This window comes from Stegostoma tigrinum, chromosome 49 (assembly GCF_030684315.1).
Source record: "Stegostoma tigrinum isolate sSteTig4 chromosome 49, sSteTig4.hap1, whole genome shotgun sequence".
NCBI classification, from domain to species: Eukaryota; Metazoa; Chordata; class Chondrichthyes; order Orectolobiformes; family Stegostomatidae; genus Stegostoma; species Stegostoma tigrinum.
The window spans coordinates 2085613-2105993 of record NC_081402.1 but is presented as its reverse complement, the minus strand read 5'-3'; the positions used below and the strand labels follow the sequence as shown (position 1 = coordinate 2105993).

The 20381-nt window shown below is 44.6% G+C and overlaps 1 protein-coding gene across 13 annotated transcripts in view; it reads right to left on the bottom strand.

Annotated features, from left to right (window-relative positions):
* Positions 1 to 20381, bottom strand: part of LOC125449938 (tubulin alpha-1C chain-like) — a 56819-nt gene that overhangs the window by 2183 nt on the left and 34255 nt on the right. For all 13 annotated transcript variants that reach the window (XM_059643224.1, XM_059643225.1, XM_059643221.1 and 10 more), the window contains 2 exons: positions 14162 to 14310; positions 5821 to 6501 (listed from right to left, as the gene is read on the bottom strand). In XM_059643224.1, coding sequence (XP_059499207.1) covers positions 5821 to 6501; positions 14162 to 14310 — 830 coding nt within the window. The remainder of the gene's footprint in view (positions 1 to 5820; positions 6502 to 14161; positions 14311 to 20381) is intronic.

Here is a 20381-nt window from a genome sequence, read left to right as displayed (position 1 = left end):
AGAAACTGTACGCTTGTGAGCCTGTACTTATAAGAATCTGTACACAAGGTATCCTAAACCCATGCAAAATCATACCCACTGGAACCTCTGTGAACCTGTACTCAGACTATCCTGTAACCATTGGAGCCTGTGCTAAAGATAAACCTGTACTAATAACAGCCTATACCCTCTAGTGCCTATAGAACATCGAACGTTACAGCACAGTACAGGCCCTTTGGCCCGCAATGTTGTGCCGACCTGTGAAACCAATCTGAAGCCCATAAGATAATCAGAGGGTTAGATAGGGTGGATAGGGAGAGCCTTTTTCCCAGGATGGTGACGGTGAGCATGAGGGGACATAGCTAGAAATTGAGGGGTGAAAGATACAGGACAAATGTCAGAGGTAGTTTCTTTACTCAGAGAGTAGTAATGGTATGGAACACTTCGCCTGCAACGGTAGTAGATTCGCCAGCTTTAAGTACATTTAAGTTGTCATTGGACAAGCATATGGACGTACATGGAATAGTGTAGATTAGATGGGCTTCAGATTGGTATGGCAGGTCGGCACAACATTGAGGGCCAAAGGGCCTGTACTGTGCTGTAATGTTCTATGTTAACCTACACTATTCCGTTATCATCCATATGTTTATCCAATGAGCATTTAAATGTCCTTAAAGTTGGTGAGTCTACTACTGTTGCAGGCAGGGCATTCCACGTCCTTACTACTCTCTGAGTAAAGAATCTACCTCTGACCTCTGTCCTATATCTATCACCCCTCAATTTAAAGCTATGTCCCCTCGTGCTGGCCATCATCATCCGAGGAAAAAGGCTCTCACTGTCCATCCTATCTAATCCTCTGATCATCTTGTCTGCCTCTATTAAATTGCCTCTTAACCTTCTTCTCTCTAATGAAAACAGCCTCAAGTCCCTCAGCCTTTCCTCATAAGACCCACCCTCCAGACCAGGCAACATCCTGGTAAATCTCCTTTGCACCCTTTCCAATGCTTCCACGTCCTTCCTATAATGTGGAAACCAGAACTGTGCGCAATACTCCAAATGCGGCCGCACCAGAGTTTTGTATGGCTGCAACATGACCTCATGGCTCCAAAACTCAATCCCTCTACCAATAAAACCTAACACACCGTATGCCTTCTTAACAACCCTATCAACCTGGGTGGCAACTTTCAGGGATCTATGCATGTGGACACTGAAATCTCTCTGCTCATCCACACTACCAAGAATCTTATCATTAGCCCAGTACTCCGTATTCCTGTTACTCCTTCCAAAGTGAATCACCTCACACTTTTCCGTATTAAACTCCATTTGCCACTCTCGGCCCAACTCTGCAGCTTATCTATGTCTCTCTGTAACCTGCAACATCCTTCCGCACTATCCACAACTCCACCGACTTTGGTGTCATCCGTAAATTTACTAACCCATCCTTCTACCCCCTCATCCAGGTCATTTATAAAAATGACAACAGCAGTGACCCCAAAACAGATCCTTGCAGTACACCACTAGCCACTGAACTCCAGGATGAACACTTCCCATCAACTACTACTTTACAGCTAGCCAATTTCTGATCCAAACTGCTAAATCACCCTTAATCCCCATGAGAAACTCCGTTTCCCAGTCCTGCAACGAAGCATTCTGTATCCAAGGGAGTATAAAGACTTGGGTTTAGGTAGTGCCTTTTACAACTTTGTGACATCCCAAACAACTTTTCAGTCGATCCAGAAATTCTCAAGCATAGTCGCAGTCACCAGATAGGGAGTGGAACAGCTAGTTTGTGCTTGATAACCAGATATTTGAGATATTTGGTCAGGCCAGTGGCAGTGTGCTGTGGAAGAGCAACTCATATTCCGCTTGGGAACCCTGCAGCTCAATGGTATCAATGTGGACTTCACAAGCTTCAAAATCTCCCCTCCCTTTACCGCATCCCAAAATCAGCCCAGCTCGTCCCCGCCTCCCTAACCTATTCTTCCTCCCACCTCAAGCCACACCCCCATCTCCTACCTACTAACCTCATTCTGTTCCCTTGACCTGTCCATCCTCCCTGGACTGACGTATCTCCTCCCTACCTCCCCACCTACACTCACCATTACTAGCTCCATCACCGCTTCTTTGACCTGTCTGTCTCCTCTCCACCTATCTTCTCCTCTATCCATCTTCTTTCTGCCTCCCCCTCTTTCCCTATTTATTTCAGAACCCCCCTTCCCCTCCCCCATTTCTGAAGAAGGGTCTAGGCCTGTAACGTCAGCCTTCCTGCTCCTCTGATGCTGCTTGGCCTGTTGTGTTCATCCAGCTCCACATCTTGTGATCTCAGTGTGGTTAGTTATGTTACAGGATGAGTGTTCAAGGGTGCTCAGTGAAGTTTTTTTCTGGACCCATCATAGTCGTTGATTAAATAGATCTGGAGTTGAAAGTCTGCATCAGAAACAGTGATTGTCTTTAAATGCCCAACTATCAACATCCTGGCAGTTACCATGGACCAGAAACTCAACTAGACTTCCTGAATAAATACAGTGGCTACAGGAGCAGATCGGACTTTAGGAAAGCTGCACTGAGTAACTCCCCAACTGACTTCCCAACGCCTGTATTGAAGGCACAAGCCAGGAGTGTGATGGAATATTCCACACTTGCCTGGATGGGTGCAGCTGCAACAACACTTGAGAAACTGGATACCATTCAGAACAAAGCAGCCCATTTGATTAATAGCACATCCACAAATATCCACTCCCTCTGCCACTGAGGCTCAGTAGTAGCAGTGTGGACTATATAAAAGATGTGCTGCAGAAATTCACCAAAGATCCTCAAAAACACCTTCCAATCCCATGAGGACGTCCATCTGGAAGAACAAAGGGCAGCAGATACATGGGAACTCCACTTCCTGCAAGTTCTCCTCCAAGCCACTCACCATTCTGACTTGGAAATCTTGGAATTCCCTCCCTAATGGCATTATGGGTGAACCCACAGCAAATGGACTGCAGCAGCTGAAGAAGGCAGCTCACTTTCTCAAGGGGCAACTAAGGACAGGCAATATGTGCTGGCCAAACCAGTGACACCCAAGTCCTATGAAAGAATAAAAAAAGCATTTGGTTCACTAAAGTCCTTTTGGTAAGGAATTCCCCAGTCCTAATCCAGTTTGGGGTAACCAGTATGTGACTACAGACCCCCAACAGTGTGGCTGTACAATGAATGGTAGGGCCTTGTGCAATGGTGTAGAACAGGGAGACCTTGGGGTTTAGGTACATATTCTTCGAAGTTTGTGTCACATATAGACAGTGTGGTTAGAAGGCATTTAGCACACTTGCTTTTATTGCTCAGTCCTTTCAGTACAGGAGCTGGGACATCATGTTGAAGTTGTGCAGAACAGTGGTGAGCCCTCTTCTTAAGTACTGTGTCCTGTTATAGGAAGGATATTATTAAGTTAGAGAGAGTTCGGGAGAGATTTACCAGGATGTTGCTCCGTATGGAAGGTTTGAATTATAAGGAAAGGCTGGTTCAGCTGGGACCTTTTACACAGGAGCATAGGAGGTTGAGAGGTGACCTTTTAGAAATTTATAACGTCATGAGGGGTACAAAATAGGGTTAATGGTAGGTGTATTTTCCCTAGGATGGAGAATTTCAAGACCAGGAGGCATACTTTTAAGGTGCAAGGAGGAAGATTTGAAAAAGACATGAGGGAAATGTTTTTATGTAGGGTGGTTCGCGTGTGGAATGAACTTCCTGAGAAAGTGTTGGCTGCAGTTACAGTTACAACATTTAAAAGACATTCAGATAAGTATATGAATAGGCAAGGTTTGGAGGGGTGTGGCCCAGGAGCAGGCAGATGGGACTAGTTTAGTTTGGGATTATGGTTGGCATGGACTGGTTGCACAAAAAGGGCTGTTTCCGTGCTGTATGACTCTATGGCTGTTAAGTACTCCATTAAAGGAATAGTTCAAGAAAGTTGCTCTCCACCATTATCACAACAGCAGTTGGGTTGAGTAATAACTTGGGGACCATCCCATTCCATTCCCATAGAAAGACTTTTTAAAAAAAGTAGTCTCGTGGCATCGTTGTCCAGTCATTACAACACTGGGGGGAGCTTTCGGCCCACTGAGTCCATGCTGGCTATCTGGAGAGAAGCAGGCAGTACTGCCACTCTGCCCTGTTGGCCCTGAGTTTATTTCCATTGTGCTGTCTTTTTAAATTCCTTTCATCCACTTTCACCCCCTACCTTTGGAGGTCACGAGTTCCAGATCTTTACCACTCAGTGCATCAGAAATGTTCCTCTCCCCCACCGACACCTGCCCAGTCTTTACCCAAAATCTGTGTTCTTCCCCGACAGTCCTCGTGCTATCAGCTACAGGGAGCAGCTTTTCCTCATCAACTATATGTAAAGCTTTCACATCTCCCCATAATCTCTTTTGTCCCAGGAAAATGGCCCCAGCTTCTCCTACTGGACCATGGAGTGTAGATTCCTCTCATCCCAGAACCATTCTGAAAAATCTCCCTCCGTGCTCTCCCGGGGACCCTCACATCCTTCCTAAAGGCTGGGGGCCCAGAACTGGTTGCAATACTCTCTGGTTGGGGCCTAATCAGAAGTTGCAAAAGGTTCGGCATAACATCCCTGCTTTTACGCTTGCAGTAATGCTCTATTCATGGAGCCCAAGATCTCATAACCACATTCTCAGTTAGTTCTGCCACCTTCAGAGAGATCGAGACGTATTGTTGAGTATTATAGAATCCCTACAGTGCAGAAAGAGGTTATTCAGCCCATCGAGTCTGCACCGACCCACGGAAGAGCATCCCATCCAGACACAGCCTATCCTATCCCCATAACCCTACATTTTGCCATGGCTTATCCACTTAGCCGGCACATGCTTGCACACTACAGGACAATTTTGCATATTAAATCCACCTACCCTGTGTACCTTCAGACTGTGGGAGGAAACTGGAGCGTCCAGAGGAAACCCACACAAACATGGGGAGACTGCAAACTCCACACAGTCAGTCACCCTGAGGCTGGAATCAAACCTGGGTCCCTTTAGTTTCCTTTATTCATTCACGGGCTGAGGGCATCGCTGGCCAGGGCAACATTTATCACACATCCCTATTGGCTCAGAGGGCAGTTCAGAGTCAACCACATTGGTGTGGGTCTGGAGTCACATGTTGGCCAGACCAGGTAAGGATGGTAGTTTCCCTCCCTAAAAGACATTAGTGAACCAGATGGGTTTTTCCAACAATCGACAATGGATTCACGGTCATCGTTAGATTCTTAACTCCAGATACTTATTGAATTCAAGTTTCACTATCTGCCATGGCAGGGTTTGAACCCAGGGCCCCAGAATATTATCTGGGTCTCTGGGTTAACAAAAACCAAAAGAACTGCGGATGCTGTAACTCAGGAACAAAATCAAAGTTGCTGGAAGCTCAGCAGGTCTGGCAGAATCTGTGAAGGGGAAAACAGAGTTAACGTTTCAGGTGTGGTGACCCTTCCTCAGAACTGGGATAACTCTGGATTAACAGTCCAGCGATTATACCACGAAGCCATTGCCTTCCCCTGGAACGGTGAGACAGCAGGGCTAACCGCTGAGCCATGGTGCTGCTCACTGGCTGTTGTAAAGTCCCATCTGGTATACAGATGCCCTTCAGGTAAAGGAGAGCTAACAGCCTTACTTGTAACACTCGACCCTCAGCAGTTCCCACGTTAGTTTAAGGGACTGCCAGGGATAGGGCAACAAATACTGGCTTTGCTGCGATGCCAAGATTCAGTGTGAGGATAAAGGAGGAAAAGAAGTACCTTAAATTAATGGCAATGGAGAACAGTTTCAGTATAACTTCAAGGGGACTCACCTTGAATCCAGTTGGGCACCAATCCACAAAGCTGACAGCGCGCATGCTCTTGATGGTGGCGATGGCAGTGTTGACCTCTTTTATTGGCACATCCCCTCGGTACAGCATGCAGCAGGCCATGTACTTGCCGGTGTGGGGATCGCACTTGACCATCTGGTTGCCCGGCTTGAAGCAGGCCTTGGTGATCTTCAGCGTGGAGTGCTGGGTGTGTCTGTTCTCCTCCTTCGACATCAGTGGCGCGTAGGTGGCCAGAGGGAAGTGGATGCGTGGGTAGGGCACCAGGTTGGTCTGGAACTCTGTCAGGTCCACGTTGACGGCGCCCTCGAACCGCAGGGACGCCGTGATGGACGAGACAATCTGTGCCACCAGGCGGTTGAGGTTGGTGTAGCTCGGGCTCTCGACCCCAAGGCTGCGCTGGCAGATGTCATAGATGGCTTCGTTGTCCACCAAGAAGGCACAGTCAGAGTGCTCAAGGGTGCAGTGGGTGACCAGCACTGCATTGTACGGTTCGACCACTGCGGTGGAGATCTGGGGAGCGGGGTAGACGGAGAACTCCAGCTTGGCTTTCTTGCCGTAGTCGACGGAGAGTCTCTCCATTAGGAGGGAAGTGAAACCTGAACCAGTGCCACCCCCGAAGCTGTGGAAGATGAGGAATCCCTGCAGGCCCGTGCACAGATCAGCCTGTGGGTGGGATGGGAAAGAAAATCAGAGTCATATCATGAAGAACGGTTCTACGAACTGAGTGCGTATTATTGTGAACCGGGCCAGAACAGACTCTGTCATCACCTCCAGACTCCCCTAGAACCTAACATTTTCTAATTTCAAAGGGAGATACAAAGTGCCACGTTCCATATGTGATGTGACTGGTCAAACTACTCGACATTAAACAAAACACAATTTATTTAAATACTGTACTTAAATGCATACAAAAGAAAGAAGAATTTATGATAACAACAATTGGAACACTTAACCGAATAATAGATACAGTACCTAGTGCTAATTAACTGTTCCAATATAGTAACATCCTTGGTAAAAATAGAAATTCAGACACAATTTCTCACATGCAGTTCTCCAATCCAGGAGGGAAAAACATCAACGGAAAATTCCCAGAAAGTAGCAGCTAGGAGACATACACTGAAGCTCCTAACTCTTTTGTGACCCCAAAGGCTTCTGCTTGAAGTTCAAACCTGAAAACTGAACAAAAACTAGAAAGCCTGGTCTATGATAGCTGGCCACACCCATGCTACTTCCATTGCTCCAAAATTTAAAAAAAATCTCAAGGCCTCACAAATTGTTTATTTTCTTAGAGACAGCTTGGTGCCTTGGCCTTACAATCTCTCTTCAAGAAATAACCAGGACAAAAAAACCTCTGGAATTGACAGAATCGTCACAATGTTCCCCCTTTTGGATTATGGGATGATGCGATCATTGCACTGAAGGAGCGGTCTGGATAGGCAGAGAGAAAGAAATTCTACAGGTAGGATGGGTGACCAGAGCAAGGGGCTGCAACCATGAAAGTGAAGCTGGGCTGTTCAGGGCTGCTGCCAGGAAGCATTTCTTTACAGGAAGGGGAACAGAAAACTGGGATTCTCCCTTCCCCACCTGGAGGCTGTTGAGATAGGAGACATATTGGACACAAAGAGTTATGAAGCCAGTGCAGGTGGATGGAGTTAGGATGTAGACAGGCTGTGACATGACGAGCAAACACAACAGATTAGAGGGGCTGAATGGCCTCCTCCTGTGCTTCAGCTCCCATCATATCCTGTCAGGATGTTCCCGGGGGTTACACCAAGATGAGTGAAAAGTTCGAGAAACCCCAGTCTACTATTTCTGAGTTTGTAACTTGCTTTCAGTCACATGAGTTGCAGGACCTATTGGCACTGTGCGAATGTCACTGGACTAGTAATCTGAAGTCCCAGGCTGATGTGTAGGGGGCACACAGATTGTCATAAAAACCCATCCGGTTCATGAGTGCCAGCGAGTTTTGAGAAGATTTGTAGCTCAGGTTGAGGTTCTGGGTGTGAGTTTGCTCGCTGAGCTGGAAGGTTCGTTTTCAGACGTTTCGTCACCATTCTAGGTAACGTCATCAGTGAGCCTCCGACGAGGCTTCGTCAGAGGCTCACTGATGATGCTACCTGGAATGGTGACGAAACGTCTGAAAACGAACCTGCCAGCTCACGAGTGCCCTTTCAGGAAGGAAATCCACCAACCCCACCTGGCCTGGCCTCCTCAAGACCCACATCAAATCTCGGATCTTTGCTGCCCCCTGAAATAGCCTTCTCAACAGAAGGGAGACAGGCAACAAACCTGCAAATCCTGAATCCCATGAATGGACAAACAGACAACTCCTTAGAATCATAGAGTCATGCAGCAATTGAAGCAGGCCTTCTGGCCCACCATGTTAATGCCGACCAACAGACACCAAACCACACCAGTCCATTTACTTGCACTTGCTCCATACCCCTGGCACTTTACGTAATCATCAAGTTCCTTTTAAATGTTGTGAGAGTACCTGCTTCCACAACCCTCTCAGGCAGCGCCTTCCATATTCTAACCATTCTCTGACTGGAAGTTTATTTTCTTAAATTTCCTCAAAGCCACTTACTCCTCACCTTAAACATGAGCTGTCTAGTTTTAGACATGTCTGTCACAGGACAAAGGTTCTCAGAATTTGCCTTGTCTCTATGCCTCTTGTAATTTTGTATACTTCCCTCCTCAGCCTCCTCTGCTCCAGGGAAAACAAATGCAGCCTATCCAGTCTCTCCTCATTACTGAGGCTTTCCTTCCCAGGCTACACCCTGGTGAATATCCTCTGCACCTTCCCCAGTGCAATCATGTCCTTCTGATAGTGTGGCCTCCAGAACTGCACACTGTATCCCATCTGTGGCCTAACCAATGTCTTACAAAGTTGTAACAAGACTTCCTTGCTCCTACATTCTATGCCCCAGCTAATGAAAGTGAGTATCACTTCTTCACCACCCTGACCACTTGTGCTGCACCTTCAGGGAGCTATGGACTTGTTAACAAAGGTTCCTTTGTTCCTCAGTACTCCCTAAAAACCTACCATGCATTGTGCATATCCTCCCCTTATTTGATCCTAAGTGCATCACCTTGCATGTATCAGGATTGAATTCCATTTGCCATTGCTCTGCCCAATTTACTGGCTGATCAGTATCAGACTGTAGCCTGAGACCATTCTCCTCAATGTTGAGAATACCACCTAAGTTTCTGTACCTGGGTACCTTTGTGAGTACATGTGGCAATAAACCTAATTCAATTCTCATGTCATCTGAAAATTTACAAGATATATTTTCCACATTCACAATCAAGTCATTAATTCCTCTCTCTCCTCCTTTAAGATTTGCTCTAAAAGCAACCACATTTTGGTTTGATGAGGGACATTTTATGACATTAGAGGTACCTGTACAGTTTGGTTGCTTAGGTTGGCATCTGAACAAGACTAAAAGATGAAACGAGAACACAAGCAAAATGGAGAGAAAAAGAACAGGAGTCGAGGCTCAATAAGGCTAAACTTACCTTTTAGCTGTTGTCAATGCTCAGGACAGGAAAAGTGGAGTATCAAGCCTATGAGGGATGGAAAGTAATCCTAATTTGTGTTTTTAAATGTCAGTGTCTTGTTGAATTTTTAAAATAGATTTAAAACACAGAATGGTCAAATTGGCTGAACCATTTTGTTTTCCTCCCACAGCTCTGAAATCTTAGCTAAGACTAATTTTTAATATCAGTACACACATAGCAGCAGCTCCAGGCTAAGATGAAGTCTGCCTCTAGTCTCGAGCTCTTTTGAAACCTGTTTTCCATGAAGAAATTCTTCCAGGTTCCTGAAAAGTGGGCCAGCCTCATACTTTTCTGCATTAAACTGCATCTGTGTTCCAATGGAAAGGGTATTCTGCTAGACCAACTAACTGCAAGAACCTTCACCAGATACTGATTAAAGGGCTCCGATTCATATGAACTAATGCCAGATATTCTTCTTCCTGTTATTTGCGATTGTCATTTACTTTCTCTTCTTTCTTTCTTGTGTGCTTGTGTGTGGGGACGTGTTGTGGAAATAACTCCCCAAGTTGAATGTATGAACAAACGACCCTTCTTGAATAGGCCAACTGACTGATGAGTGTCAGATAGAGTTTAATTTAGATAAATGAGGTATCGCATTTTGCTCCGGCAGATCAGGGCAGAACTTATATAGTAAACGGTAGGACCTGGGTAGTATTGCCAAGCAAAAAAACCCAGGGATGCAGGTGCATAGTTCCTTGAAAGTGGATGTGCAGGTAGACAGGATGGTGAAAAAGGCGCTTGGCACTCTTGCCTTCATTGGTCATAACACTGAGTACAGGAATTAGAAAAGAAAGATGACAGAGTGTCAGAGTATGTAGTAACTTTGAAGAAGTAAATTGCATTTATTTCAATGCCAGGGGTCTTACAGGTAAGGTTGATGAGCTCAGGACACGTTTAAGAAGATGGGATTGGGACGTCATAGCTATTACAGAAACTTGGCTGAGTGATGGTCAAGACTGGCAGCTCACTGTTCTGGTTTTAGATGCTATGGGATGAATAGAAAAGGAGGCAAGAAAGGAGGGCGAGGGGTGGCATTTTTGATTAAGGAATACATTACTCCTGTAACCAGGGAAGATATTTCTGAAAAATTGTCCAGTGAAAATATATGAGTAGAAATTACAAATAAGAAATGAAAGATCAGTTTGGTGGAATTGTACTATAGGGCCCCCACTAGTAAGAGAGAAATTGAGAAACAAGTATGTATCTCAGATATGTGTAAGCATAGTAAGGTTGCAATTATGGGGAATTTTAACTTGCCAAACATTAACTGGGACCACCACAGTGTTAAAGGTTTGGATGGTAAAGAATTTGTCAAATGTGCTCAAGAAAATTTTCTTTATCAGTATATAGATGCTCCTACTAGAAAAAGAGCAAAACTAGGCCTTCTTTTGAGCATCTAGGGAGGGCAGGTGACTGAAGTAAAGTCGGGGAATACGTTGAGTCTAGCAATCATAATTCTATTAGCTTCAAAATGGTTCGGAGAAGGATAAGCCTTCCTTAAAAGGTTTTATCTATTGTGAGGCAAATTTTAATGGTACGAGTCAAAAGTTTCAAAAGCTGATTTGAGTAAACTGATCGCAGGTAAAAGAACATCTGATAATTGGGAGGCTATCAAGGGTGTGATGACGAGAGTTCAGAGGCATTATCTTCCTGTTAAAGTGAAGGGTAAGGGTGGTAAAATTAGGGAACAATAGATGAGTATAGATGTTGAGGTTCTAGTCAAGACTAAAAGAGAATTTTTTTTTAGATACAGACAACTTGGTTCATTTGATTCTCTGAATAAATATAAAGAATGTAGGGGCATTCTTAAAAGAGGAATCAGGGAGGCAACGAGGAGACATGAGACAGCATTGGCAGATAAGGTTAAGGATAATCCAAAGAGATTCTACAAATACATTAAGAGCAAGAGGGTAACTAGAAAAAGAGTTGGGCATCTTAAAGATCAAGGAACTCGTCTTTGTGTTGAACCCCAGGAGATGGGAGAGATACTAAATGAATATTTCGCATCAGTTTTTACTGTGGAGAAAGAAAGAATCTAAAGAATTGGCATTTTAAAAACAGTTCACATTTCAGAAGAGGAAGTTCAGGAGATCTCAGAGAATATAAAGTGGATAAATCTAATGTATCCCAGGATGTTGAGGGAAGTGAGGAAGGAAATGATGAGACTTCATGCAGAAATATTTGCTTCATCTGTAACTATAAGTGAGGTGCCTAATATTGTACCGTTGTTTAAGAAAGGTTGCAAGGAGAAACCAGGGAATATTGACCTGTGAGTCTGACTTCGGTTGTGGGTAAATTGTTGGAGGTGATTATAAAGGATAGGATTTATGGACATTCAGAGACACAAAAAATGTTTAGGGATAGTCAGCATGATTTTGTGAGAGGAAAATCGTGTCCCACAAACTTGATTGAGGTTTTTGAGGAAGTTACTGAAAAGGTTGATGATGGCAGAGCAGTAGACATTGTTTATTTGGATTTCAGTAAAGCCTTTGACAAGATTCTGCATGGTAGACGAATGAATAAAGTCAGATCACATGGGATTCAAGGTGAACTTGTCAATTGTATACATAATTAGTTTAATGGCAGGAGACAGAGAGTAATGGTGGGGTGTTGCTTTTTGGATTGGAGGCCTGTGATCAACGGTGTTCCATACAGATCAGTTCTGGGTCCTCTTTTGTTTGTCATTTATATAAATGATTTGGGTGAGAATATAGAAGGCATGGTTAGTATCTTTGCAGATGACACCAAAATTGGTGGCGTAGTAGACAGTAAAGAAGGTTTTCTAAGATTACAAGGTGATCTTAATCAAATGGGTCAATGGGCTGCAAAACGGCAGATGGAGTTCAATCTGGATAAATGTGAGGAATTGCATTTTGATGCAATAAACAAGGGTAGGGCTTATACAATTAATGGTAGGGCCTCAGGTAGTGTTGTAGAACAGAGGGACCTAGGGGTGCAAGTACATAATGCTTTAAAATTTGCATCACACATAGATAGGGCACTTAAAAGTCATTTGGCATGCTTGTCTTCATTGCTCAGTCCTTTGCATATAGAAGTTGGGACATTATGTTGAAGTTGTACAGGACATTGGTGAGGTCTCTTCCGGAATACTGAGGCCAGTGCTGGGCGTCGAGTTATAGGAAGGATATTATAAAGCTGAAGGTGGCTCAGGAGAGATTTACCAGGATGTTGTCGGGTATGGAAGTTTTGTGCTGTAAGGAAAGGCTGGATTGGGAGGGACTTTTTTCACTGAAGCATAGGAGGTTGAGAGGTGACCTGATAGAAGTTTATAAAATTATGAGAAGTATAGATAGATTAATGGGAGGTAACTTTTCCCTAGGATGGGAGATTTCAAACTAGGGGACACATTTTTAAGGTGAAAGGAAAGATATTTAAAAAAGACATGAGAGGCAAATCTTCATAGAGGGTGGTTCGTGTGTGGTGTGGACTTCCTGATGAAGTGGTCAATTAGGGTACAATTACATCATTTAAAAGATATTTAGATGGATATACAAATAGGAAAGGTTTGGAGGGATATGGGCCAGGAGCAGGCAGGTAAGACTAGTTTAATTTGGGATTATGTTCAGCATGGACTGGTTGGACCGAAGGGTCTGTGTCCATGTTGTATGACTCTATGAATTGGGATGTCATGTAGAGTTGTATAGGACATTGGTTAGGCCACTTTTGGAATACTGTGTAAAATTCTGGTCACCCTTCTATGGGGAGGATGTTGTTGAACTTGAGAGGGTGCAGAAAAGATTTACAAGCATGTTGCCAGGATTGGAGGGTTTGAGCTATAAGGGGAAGCTGAATAGGCTGTGGCCTTTTCCCTGGAGCGTGGGAAGATGACGGGTGATCTTATGGAGGTTTATACAATGATGAAGAGCATGGAGAGGGTGAGATAACACGGTGTGAATCTGGATGAACACAGCAGGCCAAGCAGCATCAGAGGAGCAGGAAAGCTTGACGTTTCGGGTCTGGACCCTTCTTCAGAAAATGGAGAGGGTGAATGGCCAAAGTTTTTTTTCCCCAGGGTGGGGAGTCCAAAACAAGAGGGTCTAGGTTTAAGCTGAGAGGAGAAAGATTTAAAAAGGACCTGAGGGGTAACCTTTTCGTGCAAAGGGTGGTGCGTGTATGGAATGAGATGCCAGGGGATGGGGTGGAAGCGGGTAGAATTACAACATTTAAAAGTATATGTACGTGACTAGGAAGGGTTTAGAGGGATATGGGCCAAATGCCGGCAAATGGGACTAGGTCAAATGGGCATGTCTGGTCAGCACAGATGAGTTGGACCAAAGGGTCTGTTTCCATGCTGAATGACTCTAATGAGAGTTTGTTGTGTGTGCCATTTTTAAAAGAGAATTGGACTTCATAAGCATAAAGTTGGGCAGAACTCCACTGCATGTTTGAGAAAGAGAAAAGAAGCAGGATGAAAATCGATAAAACCATCTTTGCTTAATGACAGATGGGGAGGACCATAAAAACAATTCACCTCTCCTACATATCTGTGACTTGGAGTCAAGGGCTATAATTTAGCTCCAGTGGCAGATCTCTATCATTCTTGCCCTGTCTTGGGATTGACACAGATCAGAATGTTATGGAAATAAAGGATTGGGACTTGTGTTAGCCCTTGTGGTCAAACAGGCCACACACTAGTACTCACCAACCTAGTCCCCAAAGGAATATTAGTCACCATGCCGGGGAAGATGTGCTGGAAAGAGCACCCAGCCCTCCATTAATTTGATCTTAATGAATAACGTACCATTTTTCGTATTCGATCCAAGACCAGATCCACAATCTCCTTCCCAATGGAGCAGTGACCCCGGGCGTAGTTATTAGCTGCATCCTCCTTGCCAGTGATGAGCTGCTCAGGATGAAAGAGCTGCCGATAGGTGCCAGTGCGGACCTCATCTGTGGACAGTGCAAGAAATGGTGAATGATTAACTGAGTGCTCCATTTGCTGGAATACAATAGGCGGCGGCATCAGGTTGTGAACTGTAGAATCTCACATGAAATGTGTCTGAGTAAGTGACGGCCCGACACTTGACACGTGATCCCCTTAACGGACTGCAAGTATGATGAGTTACTCTGACACCACCTATACTGCTCACTGACAAATACTGGGCCCCAGGCCAAAATGCCTCAAATTTAAAGAAATCATTCTTGTTTGAAAACATTTCTGTAGCACTGCCCACCTCCATGTGACCCAACTCATCTGCTGCTGAAATCCTCACTGTTATTGTCTCCAGATTCAATAGTTCTTCTGTTCCATAGCTGGTCTCCCAATACCTGGAAAAAACAATGACAAGACTCTCCTGCCATACATGAACTAAGTTCTGTTCACCCATCACTAGGGTTAAGCAGCAGCTTCTCTTTCTGGTTAAGTAGTCTACTCCACTTCCTACACCACTCCCTATCTCTGTCACCTCCCCCGGTCATTTACCCCTCTATATCTCTGTCACCTCCCTGGCCCATATACCCCTCCCTATCTTTGTCACCCCCCTCCCTTTCTCTGTCACCTCCTCCAGCCCCCACACCCCCTCCCTTTCTCTGTCACCCCCTCCAGCCCCCTACACCCGTCCCTATCTCTGTCACCCCCTCCAGCCCTCTACACCTGTCCCTATCTCTGTCACCTCCTCCAGCACTTCACACCCTATCTCTGACACCTCCTCCAGCACCTATACCCCCTCCCTATCTCTGTCACTTCCTCCAGCACCTACACCCCATCCCTATCTCTGTCACTTCCTCCAGCACCTAAACCCCCTCCCTATCTCTGTCACCTCCTCCAGCACCTACATCCCTCCCTTTCTCCGTACTTTTCCAATCCAGCCTCTCACACAGCTCCTGATTCCCATCACTCCACCTCTGATGGCCATTCCTTCAGCTGCCTGAGGACCTAACCTCTAGAATGACCTCCTTGAACCTCCCTGGCTCTATCTCCTCCTTCTAGGTGACTGCCTCTTTGACTGGGGTTTTGATCGTTCTGCTTACACAGAAATGTGGCTTAATATCACACTCTGTGTCTGATTTCTGCTGCTGTGAAATGCCATGTGGCATTTTTGCCACATTGGAGGAGCTACTTAAATGCAAGTTGTTCTTATGCCAGCTGCAATTTGCAGACAGGTCAGATTTGTGCGGATGTTTTCCAGACTTTTTCAAACAAAACGATTCAAATTGTGGATCTTTCACTTGCAGCAGTAGCTGACTGTGTCTTGTCCTTTTTGGTCATACCCCAAACTCCACCAAACCCCAATACCCAACCCCACCCCCTCCCCTCTCCACACACACAGTGAGTCAGCTCTCAATGGAGGACCCAAGAAACACTCTCATGGTACTTTTTGACTGAGAGATTCCCCTTCTTGCCTCATAAAATTAGTCCTTAATTGGGGCTGCTTATTGGCTCCTATGGACTTTGGGGTTGGATGGGAACAAATGAAGGAAAGACTTGCATTTAAATAGCACCTTTCACAACCCATGGACTTTTCCAATTCACAGGCAACGTACAATTTTTGTTTCTGGATTGTAGACGCAGCCATAATACTTGTGAAATATCCTCGCAACCCACCCCAGGCATCAATTCATTTCAACTTCTGCTTCATCATTGTTTGTGGCAGTCATGATCTGCTGAAAATGATCTTTCTTTGAGGGATGATAGGGTTAAGCCCAGCCTGGGCTGCCTAACCCTAACTGTCGCCCAAGAAGGTGGTGGTGAGCCCCCGCTTTGTCGAACTGCTGCTGTCCACCATGATGTGGGGACACCCACGGGTGCTGACAGAGAGGGGTGACACCTTTCCTACATTATGACAGTGAATACATACATGGTCATTTTTCTGAAGAAGGGTCTAGGCCCGAAACGTCAGCTTTCCTGCTCCTCCGATGCTGCTTGGCCTGCTGTGTTCTTCCAGCTCCACACCTTGTTATCTCATACAGTCATTGAGCTGTGCAGCATGGGAACACACCCTTCGGTCCAACTTGTCCACACTGACCAGATCCATATCCTAAATTAATCTAGTCCCATTTGCCAGCATTTGGCCCATATCCCTTCCTATTCATGTACCCATCCACATGCCTTTTCAATGTGGTAACTGCACCAGCCTCCACCACATCCTCTGGCACCACCCAATGTGTGAAAAAGGTGCCTCTTAGGTCCCTTTTAAATCTTTCTCCTCTCCCCTATGTTCTGTGGTTTTGGACTCACCTACCCTGGGAATAGGACCTTGGCTATTCACCCTATCCACGCCTTTCATGATTTTGTAAGGTCACCCCTCAGCCTCCAACGCTCCAAGAAAAATACCCCAGCCATTTCAGCTTCTCCTTATACATAGAGTCACAGTGCTTTGGCAGGATAGAGAGAGGCCCTTCATCTCATTGTCTCTCTGCTGGTCATCAAGCATTTATTCTAAACCTATTTCCAGCACTTGGTCTGTAGTAATCTCATTTCAAGTGCTCATATATGAATTTCTCAAAAGTCTTGAGAGTTACTGAATCTACTACCCTTCCAGGTTGTGATTTTTAGAAACTGACCACCTTCTGTGTGAGAAAGAACTTCCTTAAATTCCCTCTAGAACTTCTGCTGCTTACCTTAAACCTGCGTATCCTGGTTTTGACCGTTCTACCGAGGGGAATTTTGTTTACTCACTTGTGGCACTTGCAAACTTAAAAGGGCCACGCACTGCTTTTTCCCCACTGTCATTTTTACCAACAAACTCTAACTTCCTCCCTTCCAATTCATGAATACTCTACACAACTTTGTAACAATAGCAAGGCATCAGGATAGAAATTGTCCCATCGGGCCTGTTTGGCTGGGCCCAGCATTAACTGCCCATCCCTAACTGCCCTCCCTTGGGAAGGCGGTGGTGAGCCGCTGAGCCACTGCAGTGACCTGTGTGGTGTAAGGACACCCGCCATTAGAAAGGTGGTCTGGAATTTTGACACTGGCAACACTGGTCGATATCGCTCCAAGTCAGGGTGGTGAGTGGCTTGGAGGGGAATTTGCAGGTTGGTAATGTTCCTGTTTCTTTATAAAAGGAAGTAGACAAAAGGCAGGTAACTATAGACCCGTTAGTTTAACTTCTGTGGTGGGGAAAATGCTTGAATCTATCATCGAGGAAGAAATAGGTTATGGAGAAGGGGAAAGTCAAAACCATCTGATAAACAAACCGATAACACAAGCTCCAATCTGTTATGGCAGCAATTAGAGGTTCTCTTCTAAACCTGAAACACCCAGAGAAGCTCACCCCACCCCCCCCATAATCTGTTAAAATCGTGGTTTGATGAAAGAAAATCCCTAATCTCCACTCCAAATGAAACAATTAACACATTATTTACTTGACCTTAACAATTAACAAATTAGTAGACGTACTAACAAACTGAATAATTTCCCCCAGACTACTAACTACTCCCAAACTGACCTAAATTCTGCTGGAACGCTGTTAAAATAAACACAAACTCCAATTATATAAACTAATTAAAAGACAACAATAAAACTTAATCTCTCCAAATTTGCACAGACTGTGTTTTCTGGAATGCTCTGCCTTCTCTGTTACTTCACAAATGCATGCCTTCTGCTGATTCTGCTGTCAGGGATGTTTTTCTCTGTAAATTCTTCGGTGAAGACTTTGAGCTAAAATGCGGTGGGGCTTTTTTTTGGATAAAAGTTGCTTTCTTAGAGAGTTTAGTGATTTCTTGTGAGAGCTAGGGGCTTATTTCTCAGATGGCAGGCCTGCTTTCCCCTCAGATGATAGCTGGCACTCACCCTGATTTTCAAAAACCCTCTACTTACATACCAACTGATGACACATCAATTTCTTGTAATATGATTGGTTTCAGGCTGTCAAAGCCATCAGTTTTGAATTCAATTGGTTTTCTGTGTCTTGGCGCTCAGTTGAAATTAATTGACTAAATTCAGACTTGTTGACTCGATACCAAAACAAAACTGCCAATTTGCCTGCCAACTTTAAGGCGTTTTGATACACTTGTTTCAACTTTGGGGCTCTCTGTACAGTACTTGTAAACTTCCAAGTACTTGTAAACTGAAAGGGACCATGCACTGTTTTTCCCCACTATCATTTTTACCTACTAATTCTAACTTCCTGACTTCCAATGCATGAATATTGTACACAACTTTGTAACAATAGCGAGATACCTGGATAGAAATTGTCCCATCAGGCCGACGCAGTATTGGTTGATGAAAGGCAGGTCATGTTTAACTAATTTACTGGAATTCTTTGAGGACATTGCGAGCGCAAGTGGATAACGGGGAACTGGTGGATGTGGTGTATCTGGAATCCCAGAAGGCATTTGACAAGGTGCCGCACAAAAGGCTGCTGTACAAGATAAATGTGCACTGTGTTACGGATAATGTATTTGGATTAGGATTGGCTAACTAACAGAAAGCAATAAGTGGGGATAAATAGGTGTTTTTTCTGGTTAGTGATCAGTAGCTAGTGGTGACACTTGCGATCAGTGTTGGAACTGCAAATGTTTACAATTTACGTAGGTGATTTACAGTTGGGGAACAGGCATTATGCGTTAAAGTTCGTTAAGATGAGTGGTAGAGCAAAGTATGCAGAGGACACTGAAAGTCTGAAGAGGGATATAAATAGATTAAATGAGTGGGCAAGGATATGGCAGATGGAGTACAAAGTTAGTAAATATGAGATCATCCATTTTGGTAGGACAAACAGCAAAACAGACTATTATTTAAATGGTGAAAAATTAGAGCATGCTGCTGTGCAGAGGGATCTGCTGTCCTTGTGCTCAGATCACAAAAAGTTGGTTTGCAGATGCAGCAGGTAATTAAGAAGGCAAATGGAATATTCACCTTCATTGCGAGAGGGATGGAATTTAAAAAGAAGGAAGTTATGCTACAGCTGTATAGGGCGCTGGTGAGGCCACACCTGTGTACAGTTCTGGTCTCCTTACTTGAGAAAGGATGTAGTTGCACAGGAGGGGGTGCAGAAGAGGTTCACTGGGTTGATTCTGGAGTTGAGAAGGTTGGCTTATGAGGAGAGATTGAATAGCCTGGGGCTATACTCATTGGAATTTAGAAGAATGAGGAGGCGTCTTATAGAAACATTTAAAATTATGAACGGAATAAAAGCAGGGAGGTTGTTTCCACTGGTGGGTGAAATTAGAACTAGGGGGCATAGCGTAGAAATAAGAAGGAGCAAATTTGGAACTGAGTTGAGGAGGAACTAATTCACCCAAAGGGCAGTGAATCTGTGGAGATCAGTTGAGGCTACCTCATTTAATGTTTTAAAGGCAAAGATGGAGTCAACACTAAAGGAATTATAGTTAGTGGAACTGAGCCCATGAAAAGATCTGCCATGTTGAATAGCAGAGCAGGCTCAAGGAGCCAGGTGGCCAACTCCTGCTCCTATTTCTTGTGTTCTTATGTTCTCCCTCTACACCATAGCCATGTCCTTTGTAATTTTATACGCTTTAATCAGATTCCCTCACACCTCAATTATCTCTGCCCCAGTGAAAGCAACCCTATCTAGTCTCTCTTCACATCTGAATTGCTCCAGCCCAGGCAACATCCTGGTGAATCTCTTCTGCACCCACTCCAGTGCAATTACATACTTCCTATTGTGTGATGGCCAGAACTCCACACCACACCCCAACTAATAGTATGTACAGCTCCAAAATAATCTCCCTGCTTATGTATTTAATACCTTGATTAACAATGCACCCCATTTGCCTCTTAACCACTTTATCTACCCGTCCAGTTTTGTGGTTGGTCAGGGCTGGATGCTGTTCGGAGGTTGGACACAGACTTGATGGGCTGAATGGCCTCTACTGGACTGTACTCATGCACTTTCATGTACTTATTTAAATGTCTTTTAAACATTGGATTTGGTCACAAATACACCACTTCCTCAGGACGTTCATTCTGCACGCGAACTACCCTCTGTGTAAAGAAAAACTTTCCCCTCATGTGTTTTCCAAATCTCTCTCCTCTCACTTTAAAAATGTGTTGT